At 50.6% G+C, this 15,808-nt stretch overlaps 1 protein-coding gene across 9 annotated transcripts in view; it reads left to right on the plus strand.

Annotated features, from left to right (window-relative positions):
* Positions 1–6,310: 6,310 nt before the first annotated feature.
* KAZALD1 (Kazal type serine peptidase inhibitor domain 1) overlaps positions 6,311–15,808 on the plus strand; it is a 51,832-nt gene continuing 42,334 nt past the window's right edge. For 3 of the 9 annotated variants that reach the window (XM_070780688.1, XM_070780690.1, XM_070780687.1), the window contains exons 1-5: positions 6,311–6,472; positions 6,869–7,429; positions 8,529–8,710; positions 8,791–8,938; positions 9,122–9,216. In XM_070780688.1, coding sequence (XP_070636789.1) covers positions 6,919–7,429; positions 8,529–8,710; positions 8,791–8,938; positions 9,122–9,216 — 936 coding nt within the window. In that variant the 5' untranslated portion in view covers positions 6,311–6,472; positions 6,869–6,918. Of the gene's footprint in view, positions 6,473–6,868; positions 7,430–8,528; positions 8,711–8,790; positions 8,939–9,121; positions 9,971–15,808 lie in introns of those variants that run through there. The other 6 variants (XM_070780683.1, XM_070780685.1, XM_070780684.1 and 3 more) reach the window with 5 other exon arrangements.

Genomic DNA, 15,808 nt, shown 5'->3' on the forward strand with positions numbered 1-15,808 from the left:
ATGTCCATTGAGTCTGTGATGCTATCCGACCATCTCGTCCTGTCATCCCCTTCTCCTCCTGCCTTCAATCTTTCCCAGCACCAGGGCCTTTTCTGATGAGTCAGCTCTTCGTATCAGGTGGCCAAAGTATTAGAGCAATTTGATGTACTAATGCTTTTTCTGGGGGCCGTAAGTATAATGTAGGCTGGAGCTGCTTATGGCCTTCTTCGTTGGCTGCTTGGAAGAAAATATGAGAAATAGATTCATCAGTTTGGATATACTGGTGTGACTTTTAGTATAAAGGTCTGCGCCAGAGATAGTTTGGTAATCATTTGGGTGTTATATAAAATAAAGGTGGAAGAAATGAGGAATCACTGTAGAGGTGTCAGCAGGAAGGTATCTCACTGGCCTCACACAAAATCATCAAGTAAAAAGTCAGGCGGGACTGAAGAGCCTGCTGCTTTGGAGGACATCATTTATTGTCACCAGATCTTCCATTCTGAGTGTGCCATAACAACATGTAGTCTTCAGTTAGTGTACCTGGGACTCATCCCAGCAGGTAGATGTGGAGTGTGAATGTGTGAGAGTATCTAGCTTTCCTGACAATTAGCCTCCCTTCCCTCCAATGACTCTGGGTAATGGAAAAGCAACTTATATATTAAAGGACATTTTGTCTAGTATTGCAGATTTTACTGGCTTTTCCCTTAGCATGAACTTTACCTCTCAAACACCAGAAGACCCATTGCTGCTGCTGCTGCTAAGTCGCTTCAGTCGTGTCTGAGTCTGTGTGACCCCATAGACGGCAGCCCACTAGGCTCCTCTGTCCCTGGGATTCTCCAGGCAAGAACACTGGAGTGGGTTGCCATTTCCTTCTCCAGTGCATGAAAGTGAAAAGTGAAAGTGAAGTCGCTCAGTTGTGTCGGACTCTTAGCAACCCCATGGACTGCAGCCCACCAGGCTCCTCCGTCCGAAGACCCATTCAGTTCACTTCAGTCACTGAGTCGTGTCCAACTCTTTGTGACCCCATGAACCACAGCACACCAGGCCTCCCTGTCCATTACCAACTTCCAGAGTCCACCCAAACCCATGTCCATTGAGTCGGTGACACCATCGAACCATCTCATCCTCTGTCGTCCATTTCTCCTCCTGCCCTCCATCTTTCCCAGCATCAGGGTCCTTTCAAGACCCATTAACTCACCTTAAATTTTCAATTATATACACACACATACATGTATGTAAAAACAGGTAAAATGTGAATTAAGGCCCATAGTTCGTAATATTGTAGCAATATCAATGTCCTGGTTCTGATAGTTATATCATGGTCGTATAAGATTCACCATTGGGACAGGGTGAGTGAAAAGTACATTGGAACCTTCTGTGCTATCTTTGTAATTTCTATGCAAGTCTAAACATTTTTCAAAATAAAGGGGAGGAAATCCTTGTGGAACTGGTCATCTTAGAATCATAATCTCTAATGTATTTAATGGCCAAGATGAAAAAGACTGATGATACCAAGTGTTGGCAAGGATGTGGCACAATGGGAAGAAATTTTGGAAAAACAGTTTGGTGGTAACTAGTGTTGAATGCAAGCGTATCACATGCAGCAGCAATTCTATTCCTAGGCGTGTCCTGGTTTATATAAAAGTCAAAACCAGGCAAAATTGAAAGACAGAGTTTAGAAGTGGTTATCTAGGAGGAAAAGGGGGGACTAGTCATGATGGGAGCTTCTGGGGGTGTAAACCATGTTGTATTTCTTGACCTGGAAGATGATCACGTGAGTGGTCATTTTGTATTAATTAACTGAACTCTACTTTGTGCACTTTTCCTCTTGTCTGTTATACTTTGAAATGAAATAAAAGGTTAAAAACAAAGTGAACAGAAATGTAGAAAGATTCAATGATTTTAACATTTTCTCTAAGTTTACTAATACAAAAATGTGGCCAAGTTATTAGGTTAGATGGAACTATGATTTCCATCTCAAAGGTGCATGGAAAATGGGAGCCTGGGGGAGGAGTTGCCTCCCCTGACATAAGAAAAGTACACTGAAGAAAATTTTCACCTGATTTCTTTCTGCATGTCTTAAAGCTCATTCAAGTTGCCTTAATGCTTCTGTTTTACAGAGGGCTAGTCTGCTGGATAGCAGCTTTCATTTGGTACCATTTTTTGCAGCTAACTTATAATGCCTACCTTCTCACCTGGTTATCCCAACATTTTACATTTATCTCACCATCCTAATTTACCTATAAAAACAGCTTCTACTTTATTATAAAAAATAATTTTACAAAATAAAGGATTATAAGCATTATACTCAACCATATGCCTCATTCTAAATTCTCTTAGGGTGTTTGTTGATGGTATGTGTAATAAATATTTACACAGCTGAAATTAGTATTCATACACTTCTCCTTTTCACTTAACCCTATTTTCCTACACATATTTTTTATTTTGACTGAGTTCACCTATTTGTCATAGTAGGTAGCTACCAGGTGCATGCATGCATGCTAAGTCACTTCAGTCATGTCCGACTCTTTGCGACCCTATGAGCTGTAGCCCACCAGTCTCCTCTGTCCAAGAGTTCTCCAGGCAAGAATACTGAGGTGGGCTGCCATGCCCTCCTCCAAGGAATCTTCCTGACCCAGGGATTGAACCTGTGTCTCTACATCTCCTGCATTAGCAGGCAGGTTCTTTACCACTAGGTGCCACCTGGAAAGGCCCAGCTAGCTACAAGGTATTCTGTCTTAATTATCTACGCTGAGCCTTTTTTGACTTAACTGATTCTAATGTTCACGGGAAGCACAATTCCTCTGTATCCATCTCTAATGGGTCAGTCTGGACCAATTCTTTCACTTCTGCTTTTTCCTCAAAGTTGCAACCCTGTTATTTTCACCAGTCATGTCAAAACAGGGTTCAAGAAGTGACAGGTTAGAATGTGTGAGTCCTCCTACGTAATTTCTTACCAAGAAATTTCTTACCTTATTGATCCTTTATGCCTTGTTTCATCTTATGTTGCTCATCTATCTAGGACCCATTTCATACTGTCATTATATTTAAAAATTATCTCATGGGTCAGTGGCTGAAAAAAGGAAAGGTATGATAACCTGTGAGCTCCAAGCTGTGATTCACAGTGGAAAGCACACTATATTCTATAACTCATTCCTTCTTTAGTACAAGCATCTACAGGAAAAAGTGAGGAGGGGTAAGAAGCAGGATTATCTGTTCTTCAACAAATTTTAACTTAACCCTCCTCATCTGAACTAGTCTCCCTCATGCTGATGCAAAAGGATGCTGTCACCCAGCATCCTTTGCTGTAGCCACATCATCTGAATTAAAACAATCCTTCCAGAAAGACAAACATCACATAATAACACATATATATGGAATCTAGAGAGATGGTACTGATCGTCCTACTTGCAAGGCAGCAAAAGAGATGCAGACATAAAGAACAGACTTTTGGTCACAGTGGGGGAGGGAAAGAGTGAGATGACTTGAGAGAGTAGTATCGAAACATATACACTATCATATGTAAAATAGACAGCCAGTGGGAATTTGCTGTATGATGCAAGGAACCCAAAGCTCTGTGACAACCTAGAGGGGTGGTATCGGGAAGGTTTAAGGAGGAGGTTTAAGGATAAGCCTGTGGCTGATTTATGCTGATGTATGGCAGAAACCATCACAATATTGTAAAATAATTATCTTCCAGTTAAAAAAAAAAAGGATCCTTTTCCTGTGACTCAACAGTTTTGCATGGTCTGGTCAAACTGAGTCAACATTTTCAAAGTATGAGCATGCACATTTATTTTTTGCTATTTCTTTACTATTCATGATGCAAATAAATGTTACTGAATGTGTTTTGGAGCCTTAGTGGACAAAGTGTCAGATGATAAGGAAATGGGGAAGAATCTAAACTTTCCAATTGTGTCTTAAGCAAAAAATTTCCTTCTGAAAGTATTTTTACAATATGTGGAGTTTTCCTGGAACAAATCTCTACTTAATAAAATCAGATCTCCTGGGAATTCCCTGGTAGTCCGGTAGTTAGGACTCAGCGCTTGGGGGGAAGAGGCAGGATTCCATCCCTGGTCACCTGGTTCCATAACTAGGATCCCACAGGCTGCGCGGTATGGAGGCCAAAAAGAAAAAATAAATAATGAAGTTGTCCACTTTGACCCCTCTTCCGATTTAAATCAGGTCCCCTTTATAACCTTAAAAAAAAAAAAAAAAAAAAAAGCAGATCTGTAGAATCAACATTTTTGATGCCTAGTGTATTCACGGTCATGCTCTAGTCATCAACCACAAGACCACCAGAGGGCGCTCCTTCCCTGTCGATCCACCCTTCGTCAGCGACTCTGAAAAATTCACGTTAAACTTGACTTTTACACTCTGGAAAAATTTTACATTTAATCCATAAATATTTACCTAGAATTTATTGTGCTGCCAGGAGAAGAGCTAGGTTTCCAAGATCAGAATGAGTTAGTCAGAATTGTGTTAGTCACAATTCCTAATACCAGACGCTAAGAGCATAGCAAAGGCTGAAAGTAAATAGCCGGGAACAAGGGGGGATAAGTGAAGTTTCTGTATCTGTGGAGTCTGTTAATTTAAATATTGGCTCCTGGTTTTAGAAGCCAGGGGCTTCTCAGGTGGCTCAGTCGTAAAGAATCCGCCTGCCAAAACAGGAGACGCGGCTTCTACTCCAGGGTCCGGAAGATCCCCCGGAGAAGGAAATGGTAATCCACACAAGTATTCTTGCCTAGAAAATCCCATGGGCAAAGGAGCCTGGCGGGCTATAGTTCATGGGTTTGCAAAAGACGACCAGACAACAACAACAATTCATTAAGAAATCCCAGATTGCTTACCCTCTGTAACCAGGACATCGATCTCCGCCCTAAGGTACTTTGTAAACCAGAACCAGAGACATGTCCTTAGGTGGCTCCAATAGTTAGCCCCGCAATTACAAGTTCCCCATCCCCTCCTTTTTTTCAGGGCTTCCCGCAGTTCTCTTACAGTTCACTTGAGCTCCAGATCAACACTTCAGTTGCCCCCAGGCCCAAGGACAAAGAATTACCCGTAAACAGCCACACCTGGCTCCGCCCATTCTTTTTCCGATTTAAAACCCGCGGGCTTTTCCTGTTCTGCATTCCTAGACTTCCTGTTTTGATTCTCGCGACAGTTAGGAGACCTCGCGTGAAGTTTGCTTTGCGACCCCGTCTGCGTTTGAGACCTGCAGGACTGTGTGTCTGCCTACCCCCACCTCATCAGAGTTCCTCTAGTCAGGAGTGGCGTCTACGCCGCTAAGGACCCCCTAAATGAAAGGGCTTGGCTGCGTTGAGAGTTACAGACCGCTTCCGAGAGCCCGTCTTCAAGAGCCCTCGGTGCGCATGCGGATCCTATTCCTCTGGGCCGTCCAGAGGCCCAGGCGGAGGCCCGGCCCCCAACCTCGGGGTTGATGAAGAGGCCAGCCCAAGCCGCTCTATCTCGGGCCAGCTCCTTCTGGACCGAGCCTGACTGAATAACGTCCCCTCCCTGGCTGCAGAGCTCAGTTTCCGACCCTACAAACTGTACTGCCGCGCAGCTTCTGTAGGCTGCTGGGGGCAGGCCGGGGCGGGGTCTGGCAGACCCCGGGTACCGCGGGCAGGCCTCCAGGAATGCTCTCTTCCCCGCCCCCAGCCCAAAGTGCCACGTTGGCGCTAGTGGCGGCCTCGAGACCGAATGCCTCCGGCGCTGCCTGCCTCGCAAGCATAACCTGTAATTCCGACCCGGAACGCTGCCCATTGGGGTGTTGCCCCGCCCACCTCTCCCTGCGGCCGCTAGTCGGCTGGAACTTCTAATCACCCGGCTCCTGGGGTTGAAGCACCTGCCGGATGTGGGGAGGGAGGAGGCGGCCAGATGTGAGGAGGCAGAATTAAGCGCCGAGTCTCTTGGCGACTTGGTAGGAAAGTGGAGTGGACAGGCCTGCAATCGCCCTTGGGCGGCGGGGAGACGTTAGTTGGTTTTGCCCTGCAGGAGCGCTCGACTTGGACCAGAATTCCTACTGCTTTGCCATTATGCAGCTCTTCTAGCGGATGGGACTGTAAAGTCAGATGCTACAGGGCCTAGCCTTTCAACCAACTCTAGCTTCTCAATTACCTTCCTCTCCCATCCTACCCCCTAGTCCCTACGCCCATCCCAGCCCACCCCACCCCAACTCTAGTCCTTTCCCAGCTTGGGTGTCCGGTTACTGCTCTTCTGTTCTGACTTTGGCCCAGGCTAAGGGAAGTGGCCCAGGAGGGTCCCGTGCGGCTGCATAAAATTGGCAGCTTCAGAACAAGGGGAGGGGGTGGGGTGTGCGACGTCTAGGGGGCGGGGAGAGGGGGCGGAGGAGCTGATCTCCGAGTGCAAGTCCGTGGGCTCTGTCAGAGATTCTCAAGTCGGAGCAGAGGTGGCTGACGGGCCGCTTCCACTGCCTGCGTTTTTGGACAGGAGTCAAGGCTGCTCTGAGGGGCGTAGTCCCGGACACTAGGTGAGCCGCTCTGGGCCCCAGGGCATCACCCCCCCACCCCCGCAACACACACACCCCTCCGCCCTTCTTCCTTTCCACCCTTGTTAACAACTCCTTCTCCTGGGACCATCCGTCCGCATCCACCTCTGGGGCAGGAAGCTTCAAGTGCTGGTGGTGATGCCTGTGTGTGCTTGAGCTTTACCATTCCCTCCTCTCACCTCTCCCCAACCCTCAAGAGCATCCCAATCAATTACCACCCAGCATGACTGATGACCCCTTCAGGGTCACTCTGCCTCCGTGTCCAGGGTCTACTTGATTCCGAGGTAGCAGGGGAGTGGGCAGTGCTAGAGTTTAAGTTGGTAAGAGGAACAGGGAGGTTGCTTCTGACCTTCCTGACCCGGCTTTCCTTCCCGGCAGGGTGCCACTCACGCGCTGATGCCCCGAGTGCTCTCGGCTTCCAGCTAATCATGCCACAGCCGCCCGCCGCTGCCTTGGCGCTGCCCGTGCTGCTGCTGCTGTTACTGCTGGTGGTGCGGACGCCGCCTCCGACTGGCGCGCGGCCATCCCCAGGTCCTGATTACCTGCGGCGCGGCTGGCTGCGGCTGCTGGCGGAGGGCGAGGGCTGCGCTCCCTGCCGGCCAGAAGAGTGCGCCGCGCCGCGGGGCTGCCTGGCCGGCCGGGTGCGCGACGCGTGCGGCTGCTGTTGGGAATGCGCCAACCTCGAGGGCCAGCTCTGCGACCTGGACCCCAGCGCCCATTTCTACGGGCGCTGCGGCGAGCAGCTTGAGTGCCGGTTGGACGCAGGTGGCGACCTGAGTCGCGGAGAGGTGCCCGAGCCGTTGTGTGTCTGCCGCTCGCAGCGCCCGCTCTGCGGTTCCGACGGCCGCACCTACGCCCAGATTTGCCGCCTGCAGGAGGCGGCCCGTGCTCGGCCGGACGCCAACCTCACCGTGGCGCATCCTGGGCCCTGCGAAACGGGTACGCACGGCAGGGCCCAGACCCCCGGCACTTGGGGCTCCTCGTGGCGTTGCTCCCGGGTCCCGGACAGCGTGAATGTCTGGCCAGCGGAGTGAAAAAGATGAGGCCAGGGAGGCCTCGAGTCCATTATGAGTTTACTCTCGGGGTTGGTCCGCGGAGGCAGCCGCCTGAAGGTGGGCGTCCGGAGCTTTGTCAGCAAGCGGCGTGCGCTGGGGTGCGTGCAAGCTCCAGAGCTGGCTGGCAGAGACCAACCCTCTGAGAAAGCAGGCACATAGTTAACGCTTGGCCTCAACTTTGAGCGAGTGATGGGAGACTCTCAGACTGTCCAGGCCTCCGGAATCCAGGCAGGGAGACGGGTTCCTGTGAGATGCAATCAAGTTTCGTTTGAGCAGCTTCCTAAAGCCAGTGCTTACTTAACCGAGGCTCCGAACCTCTCGTTTAGGGATTAGTGTAGAAGTGGGGCTCTCCCAGCTTCTCCTCCCCCATCCCAGGGGGCTGAGGGCCATTCAAGCCTCAAGTTTTCTTTGGCTGCTTTAGTAACCTTCACTTCCTGAGCCCCTTTGAGGGGTCTGGTTTGGCTGGGGCTGCTGGGAAAACAAACGCTCTGCAGGAGCTTCCCCCCACAACTCTAGGCTTTCTGCCTGCTGCCCAGATTGGTTTCAGTGTCTTTGCCTTTGCCATGTGGCTGCCCCACCTCCCCAGGGTGGGGTGGGGAAAGGGCTGCTTCTCTGGCCTTTGGCAGCTGGCACGTGGTAGGGAGGGGTTAGGATGTGGGGGAGGGAGGTGTTGGTTATGAACACATTAGGATAGGGGCCTGGAGGGCAGAATGAGGACAGGGGAGCAATCAGGGACAGACTGTGGCTGCCAAGCTGAGCTGTGGGTCTCTGTGCTTGTTCGTGCAAACTGCCTGTGCATTTCCATCTCTGCGTTCCTACCCTTGTGTGTATCTGCAGCTACATTTGTATGTATTACCTGTGTGTACCTGTCGTGTTTATGCATGTGTATTTACCTCAGCATATATTGTGTTCCTTCACAAACACATTCACAGTGTTTGTTATATGGGGTCCTTGCTGGGCTGGGTGTGCCATTCTATTCTCAGGCCTCCCATCTCTACCTTCAGCACCTCAGATCCTGTTGCACCCATATGATGTTTGGAATGTGACAGGGCAGGATGTGATCTTTGGCTGTGAAGTGTTTGCCTACCCCATGGCCTCCATAGAGTGGAGAAAGGACGGCTTGGACATTCAGCTGCCAGGGGATGACCCCCACATCTCGGTGCAGGTAGGGGCAGGGAGCTGAGGCCTCCCCAGGGCAGCCCAGGGTCCTCCTAGAAGAATACTGCTGACTCCTCCTGGCTCCAGTTTAGGGGTGGACCGCAGAGGTTTGAGGTGACGGGCTGGCTGCAGATCCAGGCTGTGCGTCCCAGTGATGAGGGCACCTACCGCTGCCTGGCCCGCAATGCCCTAGGCCAGGTTGAGGCCCCAGCTAGCCTGACAGTCCTCACACCAGGTAAGGGAAAGCCCTGAGCTCTGGGGGCTGGGGGAAGGTGGTGGATTCAGGCCCTGGACTGTGTGTCCAGATGTGATGTGCATGTGGGTACACACACAAGCATGGCTTTCCCACAGACTGGGATTCATGGGCACTGACACACTTCTCTCCTGTTCTCCCCCCTTTGTCTATATGTGTTTGCAGACCAGCTGAACTCCACAGGCATCCCCCAGCTCTTATCCCTGCACCTGGCTCCTGAGGAGGAGGCTGAGAGTGAAGAGGGTGAAGATTACTACTAGGTGCAGAGCTGTGGCCCGTGGGGGTGGGTGAGTGAGGGTAGTTTTCATTCCCACTCTTGAAAATATCTGGAAAGGCAGAGCAGGGCCCCTTCACAGATGGATTTAATGCCTTTAGTGGGAGAGATGTGATGGTGATAGGAAAGACAAAAATTGGAGGCGGATAAGAAGAGAGCCAGAAACTAGGAGAGGTGGGATGCAAAGGGGCCTATGAAGGAGATACTCTGGCCAGGACAGCCTCTTGTGTGGACCAACTAGGCAGACCGTAACAGTTGCCTGCTGGTCTGTAGGCTAGGTGGGTGGGTGGCTGGGTGGGTGGGGAGGAGCAGAGCTGAGACAAAGGCATGCAAACACCAGGCTCGTCCACTTCTTTTTAGCAGCCCTCCCTCCAACACTGCTCAACCAGTCTTCTGACTGCTTTTCTGCATAGATCCTGCTCTTATTTTCCTAGAGCACAATCTTTGCCTAACCTCAGTTTACCCTTCCTCAAAACTCACCTTCTAGGAAATTTCCCTCTCATAAATCCCAGTTCACTTACTAAGTGTTTGGTGTTTGCCCTCTGCTGTCCAGGAGAGCCTGATAGAGCAGTTTATTTAGCTCAGTGCAGTAAGATGGGCATTTGGTCATGTCTAATTTTTCTGTCATTCTAGAAACTCCGTGAGGGCAGCACCATATCTTATACCACTTTGTACTGGACAGTGCCTAGCACAGGACTAGGCACAGTAGGCATACAATAAAGACTTATGAAACAAACTGAGCCACACAGATGGTTCATGCAGATTTGCACACAGAGACCACATTTCTTTAGGAGGCCTTCCAGGGTACTAGGAATCTGGCTTCCAGAAGTTGTAGGTCCTGCTCTCTAAGCACGTGCCTGCCAGATGTAGAGGAAGCTTGAGCTGCACACCCCCTCACCCTCCTACACGGGCAGGAAGGCTGGAGCCATCAGATTGGGAGGGAGGGTATCCTCCCAGCCTCCACTGGGGCTGATCTACAGACAGATTGCCTGCGCCTCTGTCCCCTCCCCAGGCAGTGTGGGGAACCAGATCTATGTGGGTAGGACCGAGTATGAAAGCATAAATTGGATGGAGGAGGGGAGAAGTTTGGTCACATGTATGAGCCGCACCCTAGGACTTCCCTATGAATCCGCCCATTTTCCAGCTGAACTCAGACAAAGTCATGTAAAGTCTGTTTTCTCATCTGCCCTAACTGGCATGTCCTCTCTCTGGAGGTCCCTCACAGAGCTGTACTCTTTCGCTCCCGAAAGCTCTCTCCACCTTCTCCTTACCTAGCCAGGGACACGGCTGAGGCGCAGTGTTTATTGACTGCTTGAAGGAGAAAATGAAAGCTTAAGTTCTAGAGGCCAAGACCCTGTGTGTGGATGTCAAGGGCCTCCTACGCGCCTGGGCTCCGCCCGAAGCCTGGCGCCCACAACAGGAGAAGTCGTGGTTGGCTCGGTGTCTGAGCTTGTCCTCTGAGGCCCAACGCAGGGAGCCCGGCCTCTTGGGAGGGGTGTGGCCCAGACCCCAACCCAAGGGCTTGGCTGCACCTCCCGTGGAACCTCATTGCTGAGTCCTGGCTAGAGTCCGGCGTTTCCTGGAGCTGTGCTCAACTGCTCGAGCGGGTTGAATGCATTACTTGGGGCAAATTCTAAGTCGACAGCGAAATCAGGAATAGGGATGTGAGCGGTGTGGCGGCGATTGCGGGGAGGAGCAGCCCATTAGGAGTCTGGACCAGAAGGAGGTCTGCTCTGCGCTGGAAGAGGGGACAGGAGTCTGGGTCCCCGGAATCCGCCTGGGAATCAGCCCCTGATTTGTTCTTCGCCAAGACTCTGGGCCAGCTGGGCTCAAAGACGCCCCCTGGCGGGCCCATCAATCCTGCGCCCGTTTGGAGACCAGAGGCTCTACTAGATCCTAGAGGGTCACACGCGTCCCCAGAACCTGTACTCCCCGATCAGTTTTGCAGATTTTACAGGATGTTCAGGTGCAGTCTCCTTCTAGCCTCAGTTTTCCCCTCCGGCACTGCAGGTTCAGGGCCCACAACCTTGACTAGGAAGAACCCCTGCTGCCTCCCTCCCCCTCCAACCCCCTTCCCCTGCCTCTGCTCCAGCGGACCGGCTTTAATAACGTCGCTGGAAAGTGACATGCGATTTATTATTAAAGTAATGCGGGGACGGGAAAGGTTTAATAAACGCGCTGCAACGCCAAGGATTATTCTCCGCAAATAAATGAGAGCGCGGGAGGCGTTTTAATAAATAATTTCCCGGCGCTCCCGGGGGAGAAGAGGGAAGGGGGAGGAGGAAGGGGAAGCCGAGCTGCTGCCAGAACCCCCTGCTTCGCTTCCCCACGGGTTTCCAAGCCTTTCTCGCGGCTTTCCTCCTGGGTTGCTCACACCCGACATGTGAGGTTCCAAGAGAGCTGACTCGCAGTGGTCTAGGTCTGAGGCGGGAGAGGCTCTGTCCCCTCCTCTCCCCTCCCCCCATTCCTGGGATTTTAAGTAGTTTGCCTAAGATGTGGAATGCACTTCTATCCAGCCCTCAACCAGAGGTCTGGTGTCAAGACTGGACCAGAGCAGGAAGGGTTAAACCGAGACCCGCCCCTCCCTCGCTGAGGGTACTCTCAGGGCCTGGCCACTCCGCTCCCGGCTTTCGGCTGACCCGGGCTGGGCGTCCACGCAGGATGAGGGAGTAACCTGTGGAAGGGAGTTGTGTGTACAGGTGTGTAGGTGCTACACATGTTCAAATGACCCTGGCTCAGTCCTCAGACCATTTGGGGAATAGAGCCACTGAAACCAGTTGCTGGTTGTTAGCTCGAAGGCTTCAAGGAAGTGTCCTTGAGCCGAGGCTGGTCTGAACAGAGGGAGTCCAGGTGAAGCCCAACTCTTAGCTCTTTGGTGAACTCGTGTGTGTGTGATTTCAAAGAGGGCCGAGACTGCAGACCTTGGAGATCAAGGACAAGTCCTTGGCTTTGGTAGGTAGGGGACACCTGCTAGACAAGTTCTGTGCCTCTTGGAGAGACATCTCTGGCGGCACCTCTGGCAACCCGGCGCGGGTTGGGGGATGACGGGTACAGGAAGTAGTGAAAGAGTGCCATCTGGTGGTTATTTCTGGTTGCAGCAGCCAAACCTGGGTCTAGGGTCTTGAGACAGTTAATTTGGAAAAACTTGGGTAAAAAGGTGCTTGGATTTGTGTTTATATATGTATGTGAAGGTGCACATGTATATGTGGTATATATATGATATCTATAATATGTTTGTAGTAGTTATGTATGTATATGTGTGTCTACATGCACTGTATACATTTTATATACACATACATTTATGTACGGGCTTCCTTTTATGGCTCAGCTGGTAAAGAATCCACCTGCAGTGTGGGAGACCTGGAATCGACCCCTGGGTTGGGAAGGTCCCCTGAAGAAGGGAAAGGCTACCCACTCCAGTATTCTGGCCTGGACAATTCCATGGACTGTATAGTCCATGGGGTCACAGAGTCGGACAGGACTGAGCGAGTTTCACTTTCATACTTTCATATGTGTGTACATCACAGTACGTTATGTATGTAGATTACATAAAGACATGTATATAACATATGTAGATAACCATGTAGGTGCATATATGTAAATCTGTATATAAGCACTGTATATATGGATGTGCTATTATATGTGTTTTTTGCTTTTTAGTTGCTAAGTCATGTCTGACTCTTTTTGTGATCCCATAGACTGTAACCTGCTAGGCTTCTCTGTCCATGGAGTTTCCTAGGAAAGAATACTGGAGTGGATTGCCATTTTGTCCTCCAGAGGACCTTCCCAACCCAGGAATCAAACTCTCGTCTGCTGCATTGGCAGGCAGATTCTTTACCACTGAGCCACCTGCGAAGCCCCTTGTTATATGTATATAGCTGTATACATACATGTATTTGCGAATACATATTCCATTATATGCCATTCTTTCACCAAATATTTATGTGCCAACACTGTTCTTAGGGCTGGAGATACACCACAAAAAAGCACATTGTCTTTGCCCTCATGGAACTTAACATTCTATTCTAAGATGTGCATGTGAATTAATTACATACATGTATGTTTACAGGATTGCACGTGCATGTTTGTGTAGCTATGCTTATATATATATGTGTGAGGAATAGACAGGCTTAAATACTCTGGTGGGCTTGGAGATTCCCTGTTGTTTTGCTTAAACATTCAGGGCCCATTTCCTAGGACTCTCAAGTATGTAGGCAGTTGAAGGTAAAGGGAAGGAGGCTGGAGACATAGGCTGATAACCTTCTAGGATAAGTTTTGGATATTTCCTCTGAATGACTAGGTTCTTTTAAACAGGGAACAGCTATGTAAGTTCACTTAGAGTGATGGAATGTCAATGAAGATCAAGTCTCACTTCTATTCAAAGCAGAGCAACTTAGGAGGAAGGAAGATGGGTTGGGGGTGGGTGAGAATGGAGTCTGGGAGACTGGAGGTAGGAATAGGTTCTTAGAGGACAGTGGTAGGGACATTTAGAGACTGGAAGGGATCTGTTCTGGGAGGTAGTGATGGGAGCTCTGGGACTCAGTTGTAGATAATGGGGGTGGTTTGAGAACCCTTGAGGAGGGATGAGCTGGTGGACAGAGACGGGGTCTGAGGGAAGTAATGAGGTCAGGATGAAGGATGGGCTTGGGGAAGCGTACAGAAGCAGAGGCTCTGGTGGCAGGGAAAACCAGTCTTGGGGTGGAATTTGGAGGCTAGCTCTGATGGAGTCATCCTTTCTCCCACCCCTTCCTTTTCTATGCGGGAGCCCCTAATATTCTTCTCTAGTTCTCTGTCCTCAAGCTGGGTCCCAGACATGCTGTAGACAGAGGAGAAGAACTCAGGCTCCAGGATTCTGCCTGCCTTAGGTAACTCCTGCATGGCTGAAAGAGGCAGAGCTCACAGCACCACTGTCCCATGAAGCTCCATCCCAGCCCTCTGGGCCATTGCCTGCCCCACTGCCATTACCAGCTTCCAGACTGGGCTCAGCCCAGGGGTTTCAAACAACTGTGACCTGGAAAGGTCACAGAACCTCCCCTCACCACACGCACATTTCCGAGACTGAACTAGGAAAGGTGCTTCCGAGTCATTCCTTCCTTCCCTCCTTTTGCTTGATGTTCTCCAGACACAGTCGAGGCCAGAAGTCTTCAGGTGCCATCCTCACTCTTGGTCTGTGGTAACACCTCACACCTCACTTCTAAGCCTCCTGTCCTGGGCTACTTTATCCTAAAGCCAGAGTTTATGTCCCTTCATTGCCTCGCCTCCCTCTCCTCAGTCCTTTCCTCCCCCAGAGTTGAGATCTTAGGTCCCCAGATTGTGACCCCAGGGACTAAGACACAGGCTAGTTCCTGGCCTGGCTTTATTTTCAGTATTTTCTCTGCCATCTGGGCAACTGAGAGCTCTCAGAACAGGGTGAACAGTTATGAAAATCAGTTTTGGTGACAAGTGCTACCCCACAATCAAGGTTCACCCTGTCTTGATGGGCAGCATCATGGGAGGCAGGATGGACTTGAGGGTACTGAAATGGGGTCATGAGAAGTGAAGGGGTCTTCCAGGATGAAGGTCAAGGGCTCTACTTCCTGCTTCCCCTCGGATCCCCCTTCCCCAACCCCAGATCTTTAGGGCAGAGCTGGAGAAGGCCCCATAGGTCTTCTGGATGCAGCTGGCTCTCACAGGGGCCCAGGTTCTAACTCTGGCTTCCCTGCTTCCCATGCCCCTCCCCTGGTACCAGAAGGGGTTAAATTCTGGGGGCAGTAGTGGGGATCTCTAGTGGAAGTGGTCTCTGAAGTGTAATGATGATATTGTTTCTTAGCCTTTGGGCTAAGATCAAGTGAAGGGTAATTTTAGGTCTTTGGAACAGATCTGGGGCTCTGTGGGCAAGGACAGGCTGGCTAGGGAACTTGAGGTGTGTGGTACTGCTTTTTAAGTGCATACCTTGGGCAAGTTTGTAAGTTTCCCTTCTTCCCAGTCCTCTGCAAAATACTGATAAAGTGTCCCCTATAAGTGCTGTGATTAGATTAGAGATCTTGTAAGTAATATCTGAAACACAATAGGTATTCAACAAATGGTTGATTTTACTATCACTTTTTCTGGGTGGGGGAGTTGCATGGAGATGGGGCAAAGTACCTAGTACAGAGATCCCTGCTGCGGTGTGTGGGTAATCACAGTCCCGCGCCTGCCCATAGGAAGCCTGAGGAATTTGGCCTTAGGAGGAGGGGAAGGGCTATGACAAGGTGGGGATGGGTAGGGACTGGGCTTCAGAGAGCTTGGCAGCCTTCACCCTCACCCCTGCCCCCTCAGGGACCCCCTGTCAGAACCCAGGGCTCTAGATCTGTGCTTGGAGGGAGGGGCGCCCTGGAAACTCACTTCCATCCATCTCTTTTATCAGGGTTGCTGAAGGGCTGGAGCTCCAATGGGGCCTCTGATGGGGAACAGATACAGACCAGGCGGAAGCAGCCGGAACAGTGCTGAGTTGGAGCTAAGGACCAGGCCAGGGGGTCAGTGAAGACAGATAAAGCTCAGAGCAGCTGGGGACTCAGGAGACCCATGGGGAGGGGCAGCAGGGGCTGAGGGCAGGCTAT

This window comes from Bos indicus, chromosome 26 (assembly GCF_029378745.1).
Source record: "Bos indicus isolate NIAB-ARS_2022 breed Sahiwal x Tharparkar chromosome 26, NIAB-ARS_B.indTharparkar_mat_pri_1.0, whole genome shotgun sequence".
Taxonomy (NCBI): Eukaryota; Metazoa; Chordata; class Mammalia; order Artiodactyla; family Bovidae; genus Bos; species Bos indicus.